Raw genomic sequence first — 22,559 nt, forward strand, 5'->3', positions numbered from 1 at the left:
CACTTGCCTGACTCTTACTTTTACTTGGCCCGGGCAATCGGGCAATTAAGTGCTTATGTAGCACCCTGCTAAAAAGACGGTTTTAGCAATGACTTACACTTTAGAAAGTTCCATTATTATCCCTGATACAATAGCACTTGCTATGAAATATAATAAAGGTTGTTCACACATCTATACGATTCTTAAAAAGAAAACAAAAGTGGAATGTAAAATTGTTCTTAAGTGGAAGTGTATATTCGATATGAATGACAAGCAATGGCAGTCGTATTGCTCTATTGGATTCAGTCGTACTACCGATGTAAATTTACGTTGGTTTCAGTTCAAAATAATGCAACGCATTTTATATACAAATAAAATGTTGTATAAAATTAATTTAGCTCAACAAAAAGAATGTACTTTTTGTAATGTACACCGTGAAACAGTTACTCATCTACTTTGTGAATGTACATGTATAAAACATATATGGGACAGGTTTGAACGATGGATATTTCTTAACACTGGAAATAAAATACTTTTTCTCTAATAAAGAAAACATATTTTGTTTAAGCGGTTCAAGTAATTATGCATTATATTGTTTATTAATAGTGATACGGCAGATGATTTACACTTCCAGAGTAAAACATCAATTACCTGTTTTTGATAATATCAAATGTGCACTTCAGAATTATTTAAAGAATGAAAAATATATCGCAGAGTCGAATTGTAAAATGGTAAAGTTTACAAAGAAGTGGTTTCAATTACGTGCCATGTTTACATGAAGTGATCTGTTCAGTTTCCCTTTCATGTACAATGATACATATGAATATTATTGTTCATTTACTCCTTGCTCGTTCCTTAAACTGTTTACTATTATGTGAACCTGACAGTTCAATTTATATATTTGTTGCAATTACTGTTGTACTGTATTTCGTTGTTATTAATTTGATTTGTCATTGAAAATATATCTTGTTATGTTTGAATAATAATAAATCCTTGTGGAAGGGAAACAAATTAAAAAAAGAATACATTACCCAACACAGTGGACAGTGTGTTGCCCAACATTTAAAGTGTGTATGTTCTAGAAAATCAAATGCCTAACTATAGTATCCGGTTTCATAAATCGGTAACTTGCTACACAAAACATAATGATCAAGAGAAACAAATGCCTTAATATTTCCGTCAATACAGGGTGTAATAAAGTCGCTATACATCCGACAAACTTTGCGAATCCATATCGACATCGAGGGAACCATCGTCTACATTTTCGGCAATGTTTACAAGACCACACGCCCTCAACGACTGACTCAGTTTATAGCAGGTGGCATCCTTCCCTTTCATTTGACGCCACGTAAGAAGCATCTGGTACTTCACCTCGCTGACGTCATTATGCTTCGTCTGCAGCTCTTCGATCAGGGATTCGATGTGGTTATCACCGACGAGGAGACGGCGGCATAAATCTTTCCACTTATTCAAGGGAATTTGAACAGCCACTTTTCTCACGAGGGTGGGACTGATGATGCCAGGAGTTGATGACACTGATGAATGGGTCTGGGAATTTAATAATGGATTAAAAGTGAATGCAAGAATAATGATAGTGTTGCTATCTGTAATGATAGCACTCATAACAACAATGAAAATTGTAATGACGATAATAATATTAGCAAATATAACAGTAGTAATGATAATATCAATAATGATGATAATAGTAATAAAAATAATAGCAAAAATAATGATAAAATTATAATATAGCTAAAACAACAATAATTATAATGATGATCAATGGTAATGATAATAATAAACTATAGTACCGCTGTTCTCTTAGGATCTACCTAACGTTGACCCCCGTCACATATCACAAACAAATGTGTTTTCAATCATCGATTTCAAATCATATACAAATCATTCACTGGTCCCCCCGCCCCCCCCCCCAAAAAAAAAAAGATAATGATATTAAAATAAAGATTAGAAAACAATAAAGGCCATCACATAGTTTTGACATCACCTGTTCATTAGTTTTGAATAGTCTATCAACATTTTGCTTTAAATTATGATATCTATTTTTTGGTGTTGATAGCTATTCTGAAGTCTGAAGTCATGGCTCTGAAGTCTTATTTTCCGAATGCATTGAGGAAATGGGGTTTGTTTATGCTTGAGCAAAGCAAAGAAAGTTTCAATCGTCGGTTCAAAAAGAGGCTTGCGCCAAAATGGCAGTAACAATGTTACCATATTAAAGGCTTCTTGTCAATTATCATAGCAGTTTTCCTCTTAGAATTTTAAGAATCTTTGGCATAATTTTCGATGAAAACGTTTAGTGTTCGTTCATGCACAAACAAACCCTATTTCCTTCATGGCTATTGAAAGATAATACTTCAAAGCATCTACCAACACCAACAAGGCAAAGGCCAAGCGTTGTCTCGCCTACATATTGCAGTCATTATGAAGAGACTGCATGTCAAGTCTGAAGGGTGACATTTAAGAAACTTTGACAGCTTTTCTATTGTACCATTGGCACATTTGTGTGATTATATATGGTGCCAAGAACTATGGCTCATCAAATAAATAACAACAACAACAATAGTTTTTAAAGAATAAACAAGCAAAATACAAAATCTGGTTCAGGTATAAAAAGTATAACATTGTAAAGTTCATATCATTAGAGGAACAAAGTAGTGGGAAAGTTCATTGACCTTTGATCTTAATCAAATTCAACTCACATTCGAACCTGACCAGCACCTTCAAGAGATGGACCTCTGTTAAAAGTTTGGCTTTCCCACCTCGAAGCTATAGAAAAATATTGTGTGTAAAATACAGCACAGTGCCAGTCATGGAAAGTTCATTGACCTTTGACGTAATTCAAATTCGGCCCACAATTGAACTTGACCTGCACCTTCAAAAGTTGGACTTCTGTTATGAATTTGGTAATCCTATCTCTAAGATATAAAGAGTTACTGTGTGTACAGCACAGCACAGTGCCAGTCATGGAAAGTTCATTGACCTTTGACCTTATTCAAATTCGACTCATATTCGAACGTGACCTGTGCCTTCAGGAGATTGACCTCTGGTATAAATTTGTGATCCCACCTCGAAGATATAGAAATTTGTTTTGTATACAACATAGCACATTGCAAGTCATGGAAAGTTCATTGACCTTTGACCTTATTCAAATACGACTCAGATTCGAACTTGACCTGTGTCTTCAGATGAACCGCTGGTATGAATTTGGTGATCCCACCTCGAAGCTATAGAAAGTAAATGTACAACACAATTTTTGACGACGACGACGGCGGAAATAGTGATACCTATGTCTCGCTCCGCTGCGCAAGCGAGACAAAAATGAGATATCATAATTTGAAACAAAGTTTTGATATTCTTCTCAAAGCTGTTCCGTTTTTACACACACTGTTCTATTGCTAGTTTGATAACAGTAAAGTGTCGTTCTGTTTCGCACCCCCTCCAAAAAATAAGAAATAAATAATACGTTGGATATTAGGGGTGTTACATCTGGACACTAAATTCAGGCTAGGTCGACGTTATTTATCTCCTTAAACCATTTTATCAACCATTCCATTCTTGAGAGGAAGAATTTGAAAAGTGGTAATACGAGAACACCTCGCCATAACCTTATCAAATCGAACTACGCTGGCTACAATTTTCAGGTATGGCAGACCCCTTGCTTCAACTCACATTGCAGGCGTGCCCTCTCAGATCGAAGGCAATTGTAATGGGTAGGTCCAAACCGGTCTCCTTCTGTTTGTAAGAAACCGCCGACTCGAAGAGATGCGATGTCATCGACGGGCTGTTTGATGTCTTTGGTCTCAATGAAAACGTCACAAAGTACGGCACGGCATCGGAGCAACATCGAACAATATTCCGCATTGGAATCGCCTGGTTTAAATATATATATTGGAAACTCTTTAAACTACCACTAATACATAATCATCATCTATTCAACATCATGGATTCTAAGGGCGCTACTCCTAAAGATAATGTTAATACTTGATATCCGAATGTTTTCAAGAGGTTAATTATTCCGAAAGGCCATTAATAGGACAATGAACTATTTTTTCAGACGGTTCGTTAGGCCGCCAGTGAATAAAGGATTCGGTCAGAGAAGGCCCGAGAATATAATTAAGAAACCATTGGAAACTTTCTTCGTGTTTGAATTCAAAGAGTAACGTAACGTATTTTTGACAATCGGATTAACGAATAATCTTCAAAATCAGAACTTGCAGTAGTTGAACCTTGTGACTAATGAGTTTTCTGAATGCGAGCTGTAACAATGTAGAGCTTTTAGAAAAAATTGCTTACCACTGTTGTTGGCCTATGTCCTCCCAGAGTCCATGGTACCCATTCACCACCTCCTCGTTCAGACTCGCTTTCCGTCAAGAGAGAAACTACAAGTGGCTCTTTGCTCTTCAAATGAATAGGATGCCTCTCCGAGCGAGGGCGCTGTCCTTCGTTTTCATTGACCCGATGCCAGTAGTCTTTGATAGTATCCGCAATGTAGCAGTTCAAGTCAACCTGTTGGCGATTAGGCAGATTCAGATATTTTGCGGAGACCAGCGCCTCTAGATTTAGGTGCCGTTTCTTGCCGCAACCGGAGCAGGCGTATTTCGAGAAGTGCGTGGTTTCTATGACAAAGTGAGTTTCGTTCGTCCGAAAAGTAACATCTGAGTGGAAAGGCTTTAAGGAAAAACTGCGACGGTTCTCAACACCTTCGTCGATTGTTTTCCAAGGTTCTTCTGTCTTTCCGTGAGAACGGGTATAGTGAACCTTAAAATTCCAATCAGGGTCCATGCGCGCTCGATGCGGTATGTGGATGACTACCCTGCTCTCGAAAGAAGCAAGTCCAGGCGAAAGGAGTTCAACTACTGGAGACAGGGACACCTCATCCTTCTTAAGCTTGAAGTCGAATCTGGATGTGACCAAAGCCACTTTTGCTACTATCTCTTGTCGCTTTATATCTTGCGGTATGGCCCCGGGTGGAATTTCTAAGAAGACATCCGATTCGTTGCATCGGAGCACGCCACCTTGGGGAGTGAACCAGCCACGCATCACTAACCAGTAAGGGTCCTCTCCATCTGTATTTACATTAATATCTTCAGCCAAAGGAAGATCTAAGGGCTTCATCAGTTCTTCATCTGCCATGAATGAATCCCAAAGTGGAATCAGTATGTTATCCGTAGGAGTCCAGACAGTGCTCGATCTATCCATGAAATTTCCGCACCCGTTCGGAACCAAAGCCGGGGGAGTAAGTGTATATTTATAAACCTTCCTTTGGTTTATTGTACTAGGTTGAGGTGGAGATGTCCGTGTACAGCAAAGCTTGTTTGGGGAAGCATTGAGATAACCTCTAACAGAGAAGATTCATAGGGAAAGAGACAAGAGTAAATATAAAAAAAACATAAGCAACCATGTTATAAGAAAAATCAACACTACCGATATGTATATACAGTTTATGTTTATGTAAATGTATATATATATATATATATATATATATATATATATAAAGAGAGAGAGCATGAAAAGGGATTAAGTCGATTTGTTACATTTGGCATTTTTGAGACATGTTTGAATAGATATTAATCATAATAATATTTTATATAGCGCTAAATGCATCAGAACGACGTCTCTATTAAAGCTTACCCACGTGCATCCAACTGATACATGTATATTTGGACTCTAAAATGTTATGTTAAAATAATATTTATGTACATGTATATATATATATATATATATTCCCGGCAGAGATATTTTTTTGGCATCACTAATTTTTTCTAAAGAGTAGATAGCTCTGGGGAACCTTGATTTAAGCTACGCCTACCATTGTTTTCTTCATCCGTTTCTTGACAATATTCAAATAAAAGAGTTGCCAAAGCTGCTGTACATGTATAACGTCACACATTTGTATATTTTCTCCCATACGTGTACTGCAATACCTTTGATCCAGCTGAGGCATGGCGGCTTGTCATTTTTCAAAACCCACTTTCACCCGACAAAGTAAATTATAATTGGTAAAGTGTCAAAAATCTGTTTATCTGACGGTCAATCGGGTCGGGGTCGCCCGAGCCACTAATCCGTATATGTGGTCTAGTGGTTAAGGCACTGGCGTTCAAAGCTGGAAGCTCGGGTTCGTTTCCCGGCAGATACATGTGTTTTTTGCATCACCAATTTTTCCAAAGGGTAGATACCTCTGGGGAACCTTGATTTAAGCTACGCCCACCTGTTCTCTTCATCCATTTCTTAACAATATTAAAAAACAAAAGAGTTGTCAAAGGTGTTGCACATGTATAACTTCACACACACACACACACACACACACTTATAAACCCCTCAAAAAAAGTTTGGAAATCTGTTTTTGACCATCAATTTCTCCCAACTCCTAATTTTACACAATGCATATTTTACATCATTCAAAAGATCATTCAATTCTATTTAAAATGATACCATTCCTGTTATGATCATGTCATCATGAAAAGAGCAGGATTCAAAAGTGCTGGATCAGGTCTGAACTGAAAAGCGGCAAAACGAGCAGAAATGGTCATGAAGGGCCTATACCAATGATACAGAACATGATTCTTTTGTCTGTGTCAATAGAGATGAAAATCTATTCAAATCAAGCTCCTGCTTCTGTAGTGATGGTTCTGTGAGATAACATGGTTTGAGTTGTGATTTGAAATACCCATGCATGTGTGTTTGTTTGTTATGTTTTTGCTTGGCCATAGGTGTGTTTAATTCCAAGTTAATGTTGAATTTAAGGTGCATGAAAATAATTAAACGAAACCGCTGAGAAATTATTTCATCGCAACTGAAAAAAGAACAGTGACATTCAATATTGTGTCATTTTTAAAACTTTTGAATTTTGACCTTGCCCCTTGCACTTGTACTGCACCTCCATTTGAACGAGAATCACATCATGTAAGGTATCATTTTATAGAAAATGAAATGATCCGTTCATTGATTTTAATTACTTATTGATATTTACTAAAAACCGATGCGAAATTATCGATCAAAGTCAAAAGAAACCGCTGAGAAACTCACTCATCACCACGGAAAAAGAACAGTGACTTTCAATATTGTGTCATTTTGCAACTTTTAAATTTTGACCTTGCACCACATTTCAAGGCACTGCACCTCCATGCGAACCATGATCATATCATGTAGGGTATCATTTTAAAGAAAATTAAATGCCTTATTCATTGATAGTAATTACTCATTGATATTGAATAAAATCGATGAGGGATCATCGATCAAAGTCAGATTTCCAAAAGAAATTGAGGAGTTTATATATGTAAGATATAATAGTTGGCAAGTATACGGTTTACGGAAAAGGGTTGAAACAGAGATAGACAACTGAGAAAAAGAAAGAAACGCAGGTATAATACATGAATTGACGAATGAGTAGTTTAATATAAATAAACAATTGGTAAAAATGTAATATTGTAAATGAGTTCTATTCGATTACCTTCTACGGGCAATCAAAATGATCGCCGCTGAACCGAGGGCGATAAATGTGACGACTCCCGAAGAGATGCCGAATGCACGAATGGGTGATATATTTCCTTTTGATCTTGCAGTGACGTTCTCCAAAGTAAAGGTTGATACTGTCATTGTTGTCGGGTAATCTGCAGATATTTGAATAAAAATAGGAAATTGGAGTAGATGAGTGACGGACAATTGTATATTAAATCGGTAATGTAATCAAATCATCATTTTTATAATGACCAATTACATATTTTTTCCAATTACACACTGAAAACTTATTCACACAGTCATGACAGTTAAACACGACTCCAACTTGCTGTATTCTTGGCAGAGTATTATGAACATTTCCACAAATGCCAAAAAAAAAATTGAATGACAGACATTTGCATGTAAATATTTGTTTGCAAATTTCCTATTTTATTTGACAATTTCTAACTATATTATGTATTATGTAATGTATGATTGTACTATGCCTCTATGTGGTGTTACCGCAGTTTTAACGATTTATTGAAAATGTGTGTGTGGGGGGGGGGCTTACCACTTTAGGTGCCAAACAAAGGTGTCCTAACTTCAAATGGAAAACATGGACCCTAATGACGTATTCAACATAATGCAACATTAATGAAAAATCCCATAAAGGCCAATGAATCCCTCATAATGTCAATATAATATACAAAATATCATAACGTTGGGATTGGATTAAGTTTAATTCATTTGTTTACATTGGTGACTGTATCGACTTGAATATTCTAATATCGACGCCTCTTTAGTGTTGAAAAAGAACCCTTTTTACTTTCAGTTATATGATTTAATATTAAGAGTGACCACTCACCCTCCCCCCCCCCCCCGGCTTGAAGCAGACCAGGCAAAACTGAAACAAAAATAGAATAGTACAAATGAAGAGAGAGTCAGTTTGATAAAATAAGGATGGTTGGCACGTCCGGTCGATGTGTAAGTAAAAGCCTAATTTTGCTAGCTTCTAATGGCATAATCATAACAATAATGACAAAAATAAAAATAATAGTACTATTACTAATAATTATAGTAGTAGTAATAATCATAATCATACTATGTAATAATAATAAGCAATGGACTACTATCGCATTCTTATCAGAAGTCGCAAAGTACTCTACGATTGGAGCAGCCAAATTACCCTGGCTTATAAAACGCAGCTACTGTGTTAAAAAGCGTATGGCGTGCCAGGAAATAATTACCTTCCAGGTGCCCATTTACATGCATCTCTCCTGGGTTGAGTGGAGTACAATTTTCGCCAAGAACTTCTTTTTTTCGTTTTTTAGGGGAATTGTAATTGGTTTCAAAATAATTTGATCTTCGCCAAAGGTGTAGATTATAGCCATATCAATGATTATAGTACACAGAAAAACCGTGGTGTTACCCGATGTACATGGAGGACCACACCAGCTATTTTACACCGGTGCTAAATTGGTGGTGTTAGTTTTACACCTATAGGTGTTATCACAGCACCTATGGTTGTTACATTTACACTCTATGGTGTTATGTTTAATGTCTAGGGTGTTATTTTAACACCGCAGGGTGTGGTCCTGTATTAACACCAATTAGTGTCAGTTTTAACACCACAGTTTTTACAGTGTGCTATTTGATTGATGTAATGATAATTACCATTGCTCTGGTTGACACTTTGTTTGCTATGGGAGCACTTTTCAACTTCTCCAAGCAATGAGACACATGCCCACAGAGTTCGGTTGATGACAGCACTTGGATCTTCACACTGTTGAGCGCATACAGTATCCATCGTAGAGTTACACTCTCGCATTGTTCTAACACCACATGGGCAGTTTGAACACGGCATACACTCGTGACTACACAAAGATAAGATAAATGCAATGAGTCTATGGGGCCTTTTCACACGTGAATCTTGAATCATCATTGTAATGATGATTGCTATTGTAATCGTGACTGTGATTAGCGTTCATGCTCTAAGCATTAGTGTGGTTTCACACGTGCTAATTATTTGCCATAGGCCCTTTTCACTGGAATCATTCAAATTATGATTTTTTTTCTACCGTGTGAAAGGGTCGGTTAGATAATGCAAACAAAACAAATAATAATTTCAATTAACAATAATAAATAATTTCGTATTATTTTTCGCAAACAGTAACAGCTCGATGCATAACAAGTTTGAGAGATTACGCACTTTTCCTGGTAAGGGCTATACAATTGGTATTTCATTTATTACTGAGCAGATTTGGCAGAAAGGGAACTATTCATTGAAGCACAATATGGCATGAAGGGCAAATCCACATGTTCAAGGCAGGAACCAAATCTAGTTTCACATCATTATGAGAAAAACCAAATGTTTCCCAGTGAAATGCAAAACATAGTGGGCGGGGGTGACGTCATCGACACCGTCATTTATTTATCAACCAATATTTGCTTATTACTATTTTTTTTAAGATTGTGCAAAACGTAGAAAAAAATTCTTTCATCAATATTGATGATACAAAAATTCTTGTTTATTAAGGCTCTGGTGCACCGCCCCCAGGAGAGAAGGAAAGAGAAAGAATTATGTTTATTCAATGAAAAAAGGACATCAACATAACATCCGAACTGGAATCAGACAAAAGGGGGTATGGCAGGCCCCCAATTTTGTTTGATTCTGGTTCGTATTGGTCTGCCATTTCGGATGACGAGACTTGAATTCAGACTTTGGACTTTGCGCACAAAGACGTCACACTTATATAGGCAAGGCGGGGGAATCCCCTTCAAACATTATCGCGCGGCCTGCCCATTCGTTTCGTTTCTCATGTTGTAAACACGTATTTTTTTTGTTAATGAACATCGATTTATTATATCGTATTGTTCCTATGATAATCGCAGTGATGACAGAGGAGGCACAAGGGGGGTGGGCATTGGCGGTCACCACTCTGACTGACATTAACAGTACATTGTATTGAAAAGCGATAGCACATATAAGAGAGAGAAACGGAAAGAACGGAGAAAGAACAGTATAATAACTCAGATCTAACATCCCCGGAAAAAAAAAAAAAAAAGAAAAGTCACATTCTGGTCATCTTGCAGCTAAAATTTCCGCTAGAGGTTTTTAATTTCCTTTTTTTATTTCTCATCCATCGCATGAAATCTTTTGATTTATGGAAATCTGCCTAACTGCGCATTAAAGGGGGGGGGGGTGACGCAGCGTCGAAACAGAAGAATCCCCGTCAGTGGCTGTCGCAAAAAAATAAATCTCCCTGATAATTAAAACGAGAACTTACCTCTCTCGTCCCGATGCCAGGTACGTGATTTTTCTGTAGAAACCTTTGCCACATTCTAACGAAGTTCCATTTTCTCCGAGCGGGATCACCCCCGCTGTAGCCGGGTACATCTGTCTTGAGAATCCGAAAAGAACGATTATGAGAAGCGAGAAGCGGCTCAGCAATTGCACCATTTTCAGGACTTGCGTGGACTATTATAGAATGAGAATGGGTGAAATAAAATGGAACGTTTTTAGTCTTACAGTTGGTGCTCTAATGAATAGCAAGTACAGCTCGTTAGACCCTTCATATTTGAAATTTCCTCCTCATGCCCGGTGGTGTCGAAATATTTTTGTGCCCTGTATGGGGAGGGGGAGGGTGGCTGAGATGACCCTTTCTCGTAGGGCTTGCTCAAAATTGATGTTGAAGGAGGGATGGGGGCGATTTATATACAATTATATTCCCCCCCCCCCACAACAAAAAATCAGTCACTTGGGGTAGGCTAGCAGTTAGTCTCATCAATGACTTTTATGGCTGCATCTGTTTTCATTTTATTCGTTATACGTGGAATATATTACCCTTTCGCCACTTATTATTATTTCCGACTTATCCATATTTGTTTTCGTTTCCTCTCCATACCATTGGGACCCGTTGTAAATAGCAATTAAAGTAACAGCTTAAAGCTTCTGATATCGTTAATTTTGATTGGTTAATAGAGGAATTTTGCATTTCTTATATCAAAATTAATTTAAGAAACGTGGCCTTGTTGATGAATGTCAATTTCGTAACATTTTCATTTTTTTATTTCATATGAACTTATGTATACTCGGATAAAAAGACATAATGCAATTAAAAACATACCTATTGAACTGGGGACGTTTCATTAAAGGACTTGTCAAACATTTTATCCGACAAGTACTTCTTTATCCAACAGTTACCATAGGAAATGTACCTCTCAGCCAATCAAAATCAAAGAAATCTGTCAGATCTGACAACTTTTGAGATGAAAATATTGATGAAAAGCTTCCTTCATTTCAAACTAATATCAAAACACCATAATGAAAATAGTAATAATAATAATAGGCATTTATATAACGCCTCACCTGGGTTGAGTGCGCAGCACAGTGTGGATAAATTTCTTGCTGAAGGAAATTACGCCATGGCTAGCATTCGAACACAAGACCCTCTGTTTCAAAGTCGGAAGACTAATCCACTGGTCCACAACGCTCCACATTGTGCATAAAATCTTTTTAATGTTACTGTCATGTGTAAATTCATTTGGTAAAATTACAGAAAGTTGGTTTACCTTATAAAACCTTACAAATTCCTCTAATTTCTTTTCTTATTTTTTCTCTTTGGTATAAAGACCTGTTTAATTAAATGACGACAAATATATGTTGGAAACATTCCTAGAAATTCTTATTTTTTCTGTAAAGTCTTTTAGTGTATATCATTTCTGTAAAATTATATTTTTTTTTATCTCATGTGACTAACTCACCTTCTGGGTAACAAGAACAGAACACTCTCTTCGCTGTGGCCAAATGCTGATAAAATCGAAGTCAGAGATCATGCGCCGCATTCGACGTTCTGGTGTCCGTAATGTATAACCAAAGTTTGTTGTATGTTACTTTTGATGTAGACAGTCCTTTAAAAAGGTTTGCTATAATCATGCTAGAGGATACGGTGAACGAGGATCAATTATTTTCCGCAGTACGTGATTGGGTGGAGTCAGCATAATATATACTCATCCACTGAAGCGCATTTTATCCCAAGCTTCCGTTTGAAAACGAAAGCTACTGGTATTGTTAATGCTCTATTTCTCCGCCCAGTGTGCGCACAAACTGGACATACCGGGGAGATTGGCATCCTAAAATAGATCTGGGGGATTTCTGAGGTGATTTCGAAAGACCAGGGTGAAATAGGTCGTCCCGTTGACGTGATAAAGTTATTGTTATTCCAATAACAAAAAAGGAAAATAATTAATAACATGGAATCACCTGACTTTCAATAATTCCCCACATTCGCTGAAATTTTGTTGACCGAGCTAGCGGGTTGGTTAAAATTTGAAACTCACATCTGTTGGTCAAGGAAATTCTGCATTCATTTGCATGCACTAAGTTTCTTGTCACCAATATTTTAACTAGCCACATATATTATTGTCTTGAGAGTAAATTAACTCACTTGTGATCAAAGATTAAACTTCAAAGCACTATGAACAAGAATTAGCAAGAGAAATATAACATCTTATTCCAAACAAATAAATCCCTCACACCTTCCCTAAAAATTCTATTGATTTGATTTTAGTTTATGTAATTGATTTGGACGTTGAAAAATGGATATGAAAATACAATTAACAAAAAAAAGAAATAAACTCAATTCGAACAGCCTCTCCTGTGCAACCGGGGGTATATCTTATTAATTTATTTTTTTTATCTTAGATAATTAATTACATATCTCAAATGGTAGACATATCCTATAACATTTATTACGGGAGCAACAGATGGATATGAGAAACCTGAAATCGAAAATTCTCTGGCTGCAGGAAGCAATATTACACTGCAAAAATTCCGGTGTTGATTTACCACCAGCCCGAAATCTATATAAATTCACACCAGAGAAGTATGAAAACAACACCAGTTTAGAATCAAATCGATACTGTTTTAATACTAACTGGTGTTGTATAAACACCTATATGATGTTAGACCAAAACCAAACTGGTGTTTGGTTTAACACTTTTCTGGTGTGGACATAATAGATTTCGAGCTAGTATTAATTCAACACCAGCGTGTTTTGCAGTGCACACAGCGTGCTTTATATAAGATACACACACACAGAAGAAATCAATGGTACATGTATGCCATTTGTAAATGTGTTATATTTACTCAGTCTGGGTTACTAGGTTCACTAGTGTGACTGTGACACAAAAGCTAAGGTTAGATAGTTGACAATGGTTAGATAATGATACATTTTATTGGGTCGTGGGTCTGTACATCGCTATTGAAAATCGATTGAAAGGGACATGATGATAAAGCATAAAGATAACACTAACAAAAGCAATACGAATAGCAGAAGCAGTATCACTAGTAGCATACTTGGTGGTGGTGTTAGTTGTAGAAGCAGCAGCAGTAGTACTAGTAGCAGCTGGAGTAATACTTACCCTACGCACCCTCCCCCCATACACACACACACCCACTCGTGTGCGCGCACACGTGCGCGCTCCTCAAACATACACACAAAAACGAATAAAATAACGATACACTTTTGCAAGATCGCAACAATCTAACATGAAAAAACAACATGAACTGAAACGATTCCTTGAGAAAATTTCATCATAGCAAAAGGTTACACCCAAAGTGTATAAGGTCATTCCCCCCAAAAAAAAAAATACAGGCAAAAAAAAGAGGATAGCCAATTCTTAAACTGAACAAAATTATTTCACCACATATTGCAATATACTACCGTTCACCGAATTGAACTTTTACTTCTTTATCTATTCTTCATCTTTCAGGCAAGTTGGGGATTCCCCTCTGCTGGTAAAGGAGTAATTGTGTGTAGAAACCAAATATGCTCACTGCCCGAAATCGGGCAGATTATTTTGGAACTTTCTAGGCTATCCTTCTTTCGCTTTATCAACGGCGTTATATTAACATATATATTTGTCCTAGCTCTACAACAGTTAATGATTATGAAACATTGTGAATAATTGAGTATTAGCAATATTTTCTTCTTTATTTTATAACGGGAACATCATAGCTTTGCACAGCTCTGGATATAGAATGCTCATAGTTATTCCTCTACCATTCCTTCTACAAAGAAAGAAAGAAAGAAAGAAAAAAAAGAAAGAACGAAAGAAAAGGAAAAGAAAAGGAGACATAATATATGTTTGTAAGAGAGGATAGCCAACAGTCACTAGCGTACCTATGGGGAGGGGGTCAGGGGGCAGACCCCCCCCCCCCCCCCCCCCGACGAGAAGTTGAAGACCTCTTTTTTTGCGCTTGTCAATGTTTTTCCTGCTGCAAAATGACCTTTGTATCCTGTCGAGGACCTTTTTTTTTGTTTGTCAATTTTAAATATTTACTTGTGGTTGAATACCTTTTTGGGGGTTAATTTTTTGGCGGGCGATTCCCCCCCCCCTCCTGTGGTAAATCCTAAGTACGCTACTGCCAACAGTGGTAAATAACCGAACAAATTATGTCACCGCATATTTTGTCTAGCGTTGTGTGACGTCATCTTCCAGGCAAGTTGGGGATTTCCCTCTCATGGTAAATGATGAATGACGCATTGTATGTAGAAACCGAATATGCCCCACTGCCAGAAAGCGGGCAGATTATTTTGGAATTTTCTAGGCTATTCTTCTTTCCCTTAATCAGCAAGCCTTTAAGAGATATATTTGCACAAGCTCTACAAATATCTAACAATTATGTATAATTGTGAATGATTGTAAGATCTTTTTTTATAACGGGAATATTAGAGCTATTTATAGCATTGGTTATGAAATGTTCATCGCAATATACCATTCTAATCCTACAAACCAGTCTGTAACAATTACATCACTTTTCCCTCATCAAGATCTAAACCAATTTTCTTTTTAGTAAAGTATTTTAGAATAATTGCGAAAAAAGAACCGTTTTGGGGGAGGGGGTTAATAGCCTCCTTATTTCGTAATACTATCGATTTTCGTGGCCAAGTGGTCTAAGGCGAGCGCTTATAGATAAAAATTCTGTGATTCGATCCCCGTCCGCGACAACTATGCCTGTGAGCAATGCATTTAATATCCAATGCTATTTTATCCTGCTTTCAAATAGATTGAAATGCTATAGGCATTATTGGTAACTTGGCGTGCAAAAAAAGGATCCTTTTAATATTTGTTTTTAACACTCTAAATGAAACGAAAATTGGCTTGTGATCACTACTAAGAACGCCATGATTGAACTTTAAGCCCAAATTAAATGTATGAAAAAACGTTTTGTAGTTTGTTATTTCATTATTTTTTCCATTTTGATATTTATTTCAGTTTAGTTTTAGAGCTACCCGATTCCCTTATTGACACTTTGCTATTGGGTATTGATAGATGCCTTGATGTATCGTGTCTCCTACGTGGGTTTTATGACGATCTTTCATGATGCATATTAATGTACTAATCAAATCTAAATTTGAATATGAGGTTTGTACTGGACAGGTTTCTACGGTATCTCTCTCTCTCCCTCTCTTTCAACCCCCCTCCCTCACGCCTTCTTCCCCTCGCTATCTCACTCTACACACATCTATCGGTTTCTCTCCCTCTACCCGACTCTCTCGGTCTCTTCCTCTTTCCCGTTCTCTCTCTCTCTCCCTATCTTTCCTTTTCCCCAACTTGTTTTCTCTTTGCCCCCCCCCCCTTAATCACTTCATTAAATAGCCGCTCTTAAAACCTTGACATCAAATAAGCAATATGCGGCCATCTGGCTAGTTAAAATTTAATTTGAATTTATAGCTAAAGAACAAAGATTGATCAAATGCATTCCAAGACTGATTTTCATTCCAATATTTCTATAACTCGAATGTCCCCGTTTTAACACTTCTACAAACTTCCATTTGCTACCGTGGCTTTAAAGTGATTGGTTAACATTGGTTTGACTTTTAAAAAATCTGAGCTAGAAAGTCACACTTGTCTCCTGTGTCTGTGATGTGTTCCAAAAATGAAGCCCAGAAAAAATTGCGTTCAAAAATGATAATTTAGTGCTTCAAAAATTGAAATATAAAGTGACCGGAAACACCATCTTAATTTCATCCCATACACTTATGTGTACTATTTAGGTGTCTATAAGACGCCTATTTACAAAATCGGGGTTTGCCTTGTAGTTTTAGCTTTCATTCTCAATAATGGTTGTTTTCAGGGTTTATTAGTTCTAATACATGCAATTGTACACATGTACCGTGACATCTTGGTTTGAGAATTTTTTAAATCGGCTACTCACAAAGTTAAACAATACCTTTAAAACCTGTTATAAGCTTTGATAAAGATCAGTAATGCTAATGAGAATCAAGTACCATCTAGCATTACAATATTACAAGACGAAGGTAAATTAGACAATATGGACATTAGACCTACAGTAATGCCAGTTGGACCAAATGAGCATTAGACAATTAATAAATGGATAAACTGCTAGAGAAAGAGAGTTTAGCCATAATGGTTCTACCCCCTTTAGAAAGCCGTCTAACTGCAGACCATGTAGATGTATATTATCTTTAACATACTGCACTCATTTGAAAAGAAATTAAACAAAAAGTCACGATGGAGAGAAAAAAAAATATTTTTATTTAGAACGTAATATTACAAAAGAGAACAATAGTTGCATAGCACATAAAGAAAACACAAATATATGAGTTCTAGAATAAATAAATAAGTTTTAACATTTGATACGTAAACCGCTTCGGTTCATTATCTGACATTACCGGCTGAGTCTAGATAAGCCTTACCTAAGTTTAAAACGATGTAGATTAAATGTAAAGTAATTCTAAGGGTGTCGTAAAACGATTCCACATTTTCATTAAAACTAGAGCAGTTCACGAATATGAATCATTATACAAAAATCAATACTGTAGTATTTTTTTATTGAACCAAAATTATTGTCAATAACATGCATCAATTACATGTTTTTTATCATTAAAGCAGCAATTGCCCTATTCGGAACATGAGCTTTTTGTTAAGAAAATAACACACAGTCCTTTTATAGATTGCGATAATAAACGAACAAAAAAAATACAAAATTTTAAAATCATAAATTCATGATCATATATTTTTTTCTTCTGAATAACCGTAATGCCCGAAACTTGAATACAATTAAGATAGAAATAACACGTAAAATTATATTTTGTAATCCTCATACGATATAACTTTAAAAAATATATGAACTCATGTTTTTTTCTGGAAGTCCTTTACATGAATTTAAGGTCACTCAAAGACACATAAAAAACTTCAGTGTGTGGAAGACTTTACATTTAATATGGACTAGCTTTTTGATCACCGATAATTAAGTATACTATTTAACGATTCGTTTTTCTGTTTCTAAATGTGTACACATATTTACTACCAGGTTTGCATAGACATATACTTATTTATTATCAGAAGACTATTACATTCCATTCATTTTCATGGTTTCATGGGAAAGAAAATCAACTTACAAAATATTATTAGAGGAGTGTTGTATATATTACCCTTATTAGATAAAGAATACAAAATATTATTCAATAAACTTTCAGTCTCTATTGACATATATTTCATCACTTCATATAGCGCATCATTGGTCTAATATTTATCGCATTATGTACAGTATCAATAAATAATTACACATCCCTCTCGATGTATGGTAGGAATAAAAATCGCATTTTGGCACTGCGTATTCCAATTACCACATGTGTGAGGCAGGTAGTGGGTTCCTTTCAATGGCTTCCTGTAAAGAAGAGGGTTTTAAAATGCAAAGGTCGTTAAAATAATTTTGTTGAATATGAAGACTTAAAAAATGAAACGAGATAAATTATTCTAGTCCCGGCGTTTGGATTCACCATGAGGATCCCCTCCCTCCCTTCTCCACCCTCTCTCCCTCTATCGCTTTCCATCTATCTGTATAACTATTTCAACAGCACTTTGAATATTCAACTAAATTTGAAGAAAAAGGATTGCTATTTCTTACTCCGCTATAAGTCATCCTTATCATTGATTTAACCTCATTCCTAAACAGGGATTTGGATTAAACACCTTAAACAAACACGATGGCAAGGTATTCCAGTAAACATGAAAACTGATGGCATGATGATTATTTGCTTTATAATATTATTCTAATATCTCTAATTATTTACAAAGTTACTACGGAAGCACTCACCCCATCCATGCCGTCCGTGACGTACGGTCTTATGTAATTCTGAGCTCCAAATCCTTCCGATGTATCCTGCAAAAAAGCATAAAAGTTTTTTTAAAAATATTACTGATAAATTAAGAAAATAGGTGTCAGAAAGCACATTTTTTACTTATCAGCTATGCAAATAGTATGTGGTTGAAGTGTGTCTGTGGAAATTATTTTAGATTTTTGTTTACAGTGTGAAGACATTGTGGAACGCAGCGTGTCATAATATGTTATTCAAAGCACGAACTCTCAGCACACCACAACCGGGCGTTGTGGCGTGCGCCTGTAATCCAAGCTGTGGGGAAGTTTCAAATTGATGCAGAGGTTAGAGGTTCGAGCCCTTATCACGTCTATCGGATGTTGACGTTAAAGGTCGGTCCCAGGCGTAAATAAACATACCTGATTGATACACGTCTGACAAAACTTTAATTCACACACACACAGGGATAGAGATAAGTCCTACAGGGGGCGAAACACACATGGTGTTCTACTATGTATTCACACTGTGGAACAGAATATGAAATCGCGTTCACATTGTTAAATTTGAACATTACGGCAGTGTGAATCGTATATTTACTTTAGTCGACCATGGGAACACGCTGTGAACAGTCCCACTGTTTACGTGCCCAGAGCACGGGCAGAAATCCAAGAGGGAGGGGGGCGTCCTTCCAACATAATTTTAGGAGGGGGACATTATCAAATGTCTTCCACTTTTTGGGGGTTGGAAAAAAATACATCATTAAAAATTGAAAATGAAACATATATTTTGGACGAGATTACTTTCTTTTTTGGGTGATAACCTTTTTACTTATTTATTTATTATTATTTTTGTTTTGGAGGGGGGGTCTGGTCAAGTTTTCCAGCCCCTGGTTCCCATACCTTTTGGGAGATATTTCCGCCCTTGGTCCAGAATGTGAAACTATCTTCAAACTGGAATTTAATCGTTTCATAAGAGTGAATATTTTCGCCTTATCCACTCTGAGCTCACATTGTATTCTTTTCAGGAAGGATAGAGATTGGAGTATCGATCGGCCCACTTGTTATAAAAATAAACAAAATAATTGTACTCATGTATGTGCAAGAGATCGAATACCCAACTCTATACCTTTAATTACCAACGATTGAAATATTTACTTCAATTTATATCTAAAAGGGGGTTGCCAATGCAAGCTCTTCTCTTTAATAAGTCAATCTTGTTTACTTTCTCTAATTTTTGTTAATTCTAATATTCATTTGTCTTATTAATTCAAATGCAGAATGCAAACAGAAAACTAATATTTTTCAATTTTTGTACGGTACCATTGACAATTTAGACATAAGTCTATACTCGTTTGTGCATTCATATAATTTGTCTTTGTCAGGATTGTGGTCGAGGACGGCCCTAATGAAGGGTCGGAAATCTCTCCCAAAAGGTATAAAGGGTACAAGGGGCTGGAAAATTTGACAAGCAAAAAAAAAAGGTTATCACCGACAAATTTTGGTCATATCTTCGACGAAAATGATTTCACGGGCAAAAAAAAAGGTTATCATCCCCAAAATAAGGTAATATCTCGTCGTAAAATACACGTTTTACATCGATTTTGAATGATGTATTCCTTACCATCATGAAGGACCATAAATAGTAGGGGGACACTGTATATTGTGTCCCCCCCCCTATTTTGAGTAGGGGGACCTGGGATTTCCGCCCATGCCCAAATGCCGAAATCTGCCAGTCATGGACTAGGCCTCGGGCAGACTCATGTCTATGGGAGAGGATTTTCTCTAGCTTCAGCGTGACTAGGTAATCAGGTAATCCGTTACTAGGTAATCATTTACCACGGGGGAAACTCTCTACAAAGCACCGTTTCCTTGGAAGATGCAATTAAAATCACAACGGAGAGCTGACAGGCTTGTCTAAAGTTGGTGGACGAGGGAAGCAGATTATCCGAAGATTTGCACCGGACGAACAGTTGCAAACATGTTATCCTGAGTCAATCCCAGTCCACCAACTTTCGACAAAAGCCTCTCAGCTATCCGTTGTGATTTGACTTGTACCCCGTTTGGATCTACCACCAAACACGCTACTGCAGGTCGCCCTTGTCCATTTTAGATCTAAACGGTCTTGGCAAAAATCACAGAGCACGAATCTTGGGTAATCGCAAGGTAAATATTACCCTAGACAGTCTATCACAATCGCGAGGTCACACGGCGTGATCCTCTTTTGGTCTGTAGATCTAAACGGTCTCGGAGTAAACTCAGCGGAGAAAGCGGAAGTCCTCTATCAAAGAGAGCTTGTGCAGCGCGCTTTTCCTCTTGATTGACAAAGGCTATTCGCGAGTCCAAATGGAGACGATGCACATCGCGATCACCGCAGATGATCTAACCGGCCCCAGTGTGCGCCTCGTGCGTTGATAAGGAATTTCATGCCGTGTTCGCTCCAGACGATTGTCTAGTGTGACACCAGAGAGATACATAGATCCAAACGGGGTATTGTATTTTCAAAGGAATTGGCGCGTTGTAAAGAGTTTCCCCGTAGTAAATGCGAAAAGCCTGGAATACCAGTCACGACTAATTCCTAGTCTGTTGCGCAAGCCTTAATTTCGCTCGACTTAAGGCCCTGGTCTGAAGATGCAGGCACAGGCGGCGGAGCAGAGGATTATCTTTTGTGTTTGGAGGGGACGCAACAATAGCCGCCCCCCCCCCCCCAAACATAAAAGTAAATCCTCTGCTCCGCCGCCAATGGATGCAGGCTATAATGCATTGCGCATAGAACGCCCTAAACGCAGCAATTCTTATGTAGTGTAATGACTGCGTGGAGATCCATTTGTTGGTCAAAGTTTTATTCACTGTCTCTACCGGCAGACTAACTAACAATCCATCAGGCTTTTTGTCATGTTGATTAATTAATTGAAAATGAAAAAAAAAATCTGAAACTGAACTATTTACCTGTGAGTATTCTGACATCGGGTAACTCGTTTCACCCATCCTGCGCAGGGCCTGGCCTACCACGAACCTTCTATCGTCCAAGGAAGAGCCGCCGGAAAGGTCTTCAGAGTAGAACGTCTCATCTTCGAGGAAGCTCAGATTATCATCGTAGAATGCCCGATTGGGTTCACGACGTCCACTGGTGGTGGCATGCAACGATTATGATATTAAAAATGATGATGATGATTAAATATTAATAATAGTAATAGAAATATTAATAATGATAAAAATAATAACATAAATAATAATAATAAATGATGATAATAATAATGATGATGATGATGATAATAAGCATTTATATAGTGCCATCTATCTAAAATAATCTATTTTGAGGCGTGTTGTTCATCATCATTATCATTACCCCGGCTTTAGTTCGAGCTGCCTCGAGCAGATAATTATGGCAATTGTCGTGTTAATAGTGTCGCATATGCGTCAAGACAGAGGGTAATTCTTTTTAATGAGGGGACATCTACTGTTTCGCCCCACCCCGCTGATGTAGCCCACGGGTAGTGATAATAAATTATTCATTTCTATCATCAGGATTCATAATTTTTGTCATTATCGTTTTCATTATCAATATCTCAATAACATTTTACCTTAACTTAGCTTTCGACTGTACTGTCTATGCAATCATCCTCAAAACCAGTTAATTAGGTCCTTAACTAGTTGTATGCCACTTTCAATAATTGATTAAGTGTAATATACGCTCCATTATTTTTATCTTTGTTATCGTTATTATCAACAGTATTGTCCTTTGTATCATAATTCATGTTACTACTCTTGTTATAAATATTGTTAATATTATATTAATACTGCTATTATTGTCATTGTTATCATCTTAACATTGCTAAACACATGCAGGGAAACTAACGTATAATTCAAGAAACTTAATGATTTATTTTCTGCCCTTAAAAATATCCTGAATCTTGAGATTAAATTCCAAATTGATTAATCCACGACCGGGAAATAACAACCACAATGACAACAACAATAAGAATAACAATGATAAAAACAT

At 36.9% G+C, this 22,559-nt stretch overlaps 1 protein-coding gene and 1 long non-coding RNA gene across 2 annotated transcripts; both read right to left on the reverse strand.

The window, feature by feature from the left end:
- Positions 1-950: 950 nt before the first annotated feature.
- Positions 951-12,653, reverse strand: LOC121421762. The gene is made up of 7 exons (XM_041616562.1): positions 12,196-12,653; positions 10,719-10,909; positions 9,106-9,305; positions 7,445-7,604; positions 4,288-5,332; positions 3,664-3,864; positions 951-1,527 (listed from the first exon to the last, which is right to left on the reverse strand). The coding sequence occupies exons 1-7, from the start codon at positions 12,274-12,276 to the stop codon at positions 1,183-1,185; spliced, it is 2,223 nt and encodes a 740-aa protein (XP_041472496.1). The 5' UTR covers positions 12,277-12,653; the 3' UTR covers positions 951-1,182.
- A 4,476-nt stretch (positions 12,654-17,129) lies between these two features.
- On the reverse strand, positions 17,130-21,677 carry LOC121421561. Its single transcript, XR_005970998.1, has 3 exons — positions 21,506-21,677; positions 18,560-18,625; positions 17,130-18,130 (listed from the first exon to the last, which is right to left on the reverse strand). It is a non-coding gene; the product is annotated as an uncharacterized LOC121421561 (long non-coding RNA).
- Between the last annotated feature and the right edge of the window lie 882 nt (positions 21,678-22,559).

This window comes from Lytechinus variegatus, chromosome 9, assembly GCF_018143015.1.
Source record: "Lytechinus variegatus isolate NC3 chromosome 9, Lvar_3.0, whole genome shotgun sequence".
Classification (NCBI taxonomy): Eukaryota; Metazoa; Echinodermata; class Echinoidea; order Temnopleuroida; family Toxopneustidae; genus Lytechinus; species Lytechinus variegatus.

Coding starts and splice junctions, on each gene's coding strand:
- LOC121421762 (XM_041616562.1), bottom strand. CDS start 12,276: ATGCGGCGCATGATCTCTGACTTCGATTTTATCAGCATTTGGCCACAG. Junction 10,910..12,195: donor CTGTTCTTGTTACCCAGAAG/GTGAGTTAGTCA, acceptor ATTCTATAATAG/TCCACGCAAGTCCTGAAAAT. Junction 1,528..3,663: donor TGAGAGGGCACGCCTGCAAT/GTGAGTTGAAGC, acceptor TTAAATTCCCAG/ACCCATTCATCAGTGTCATC.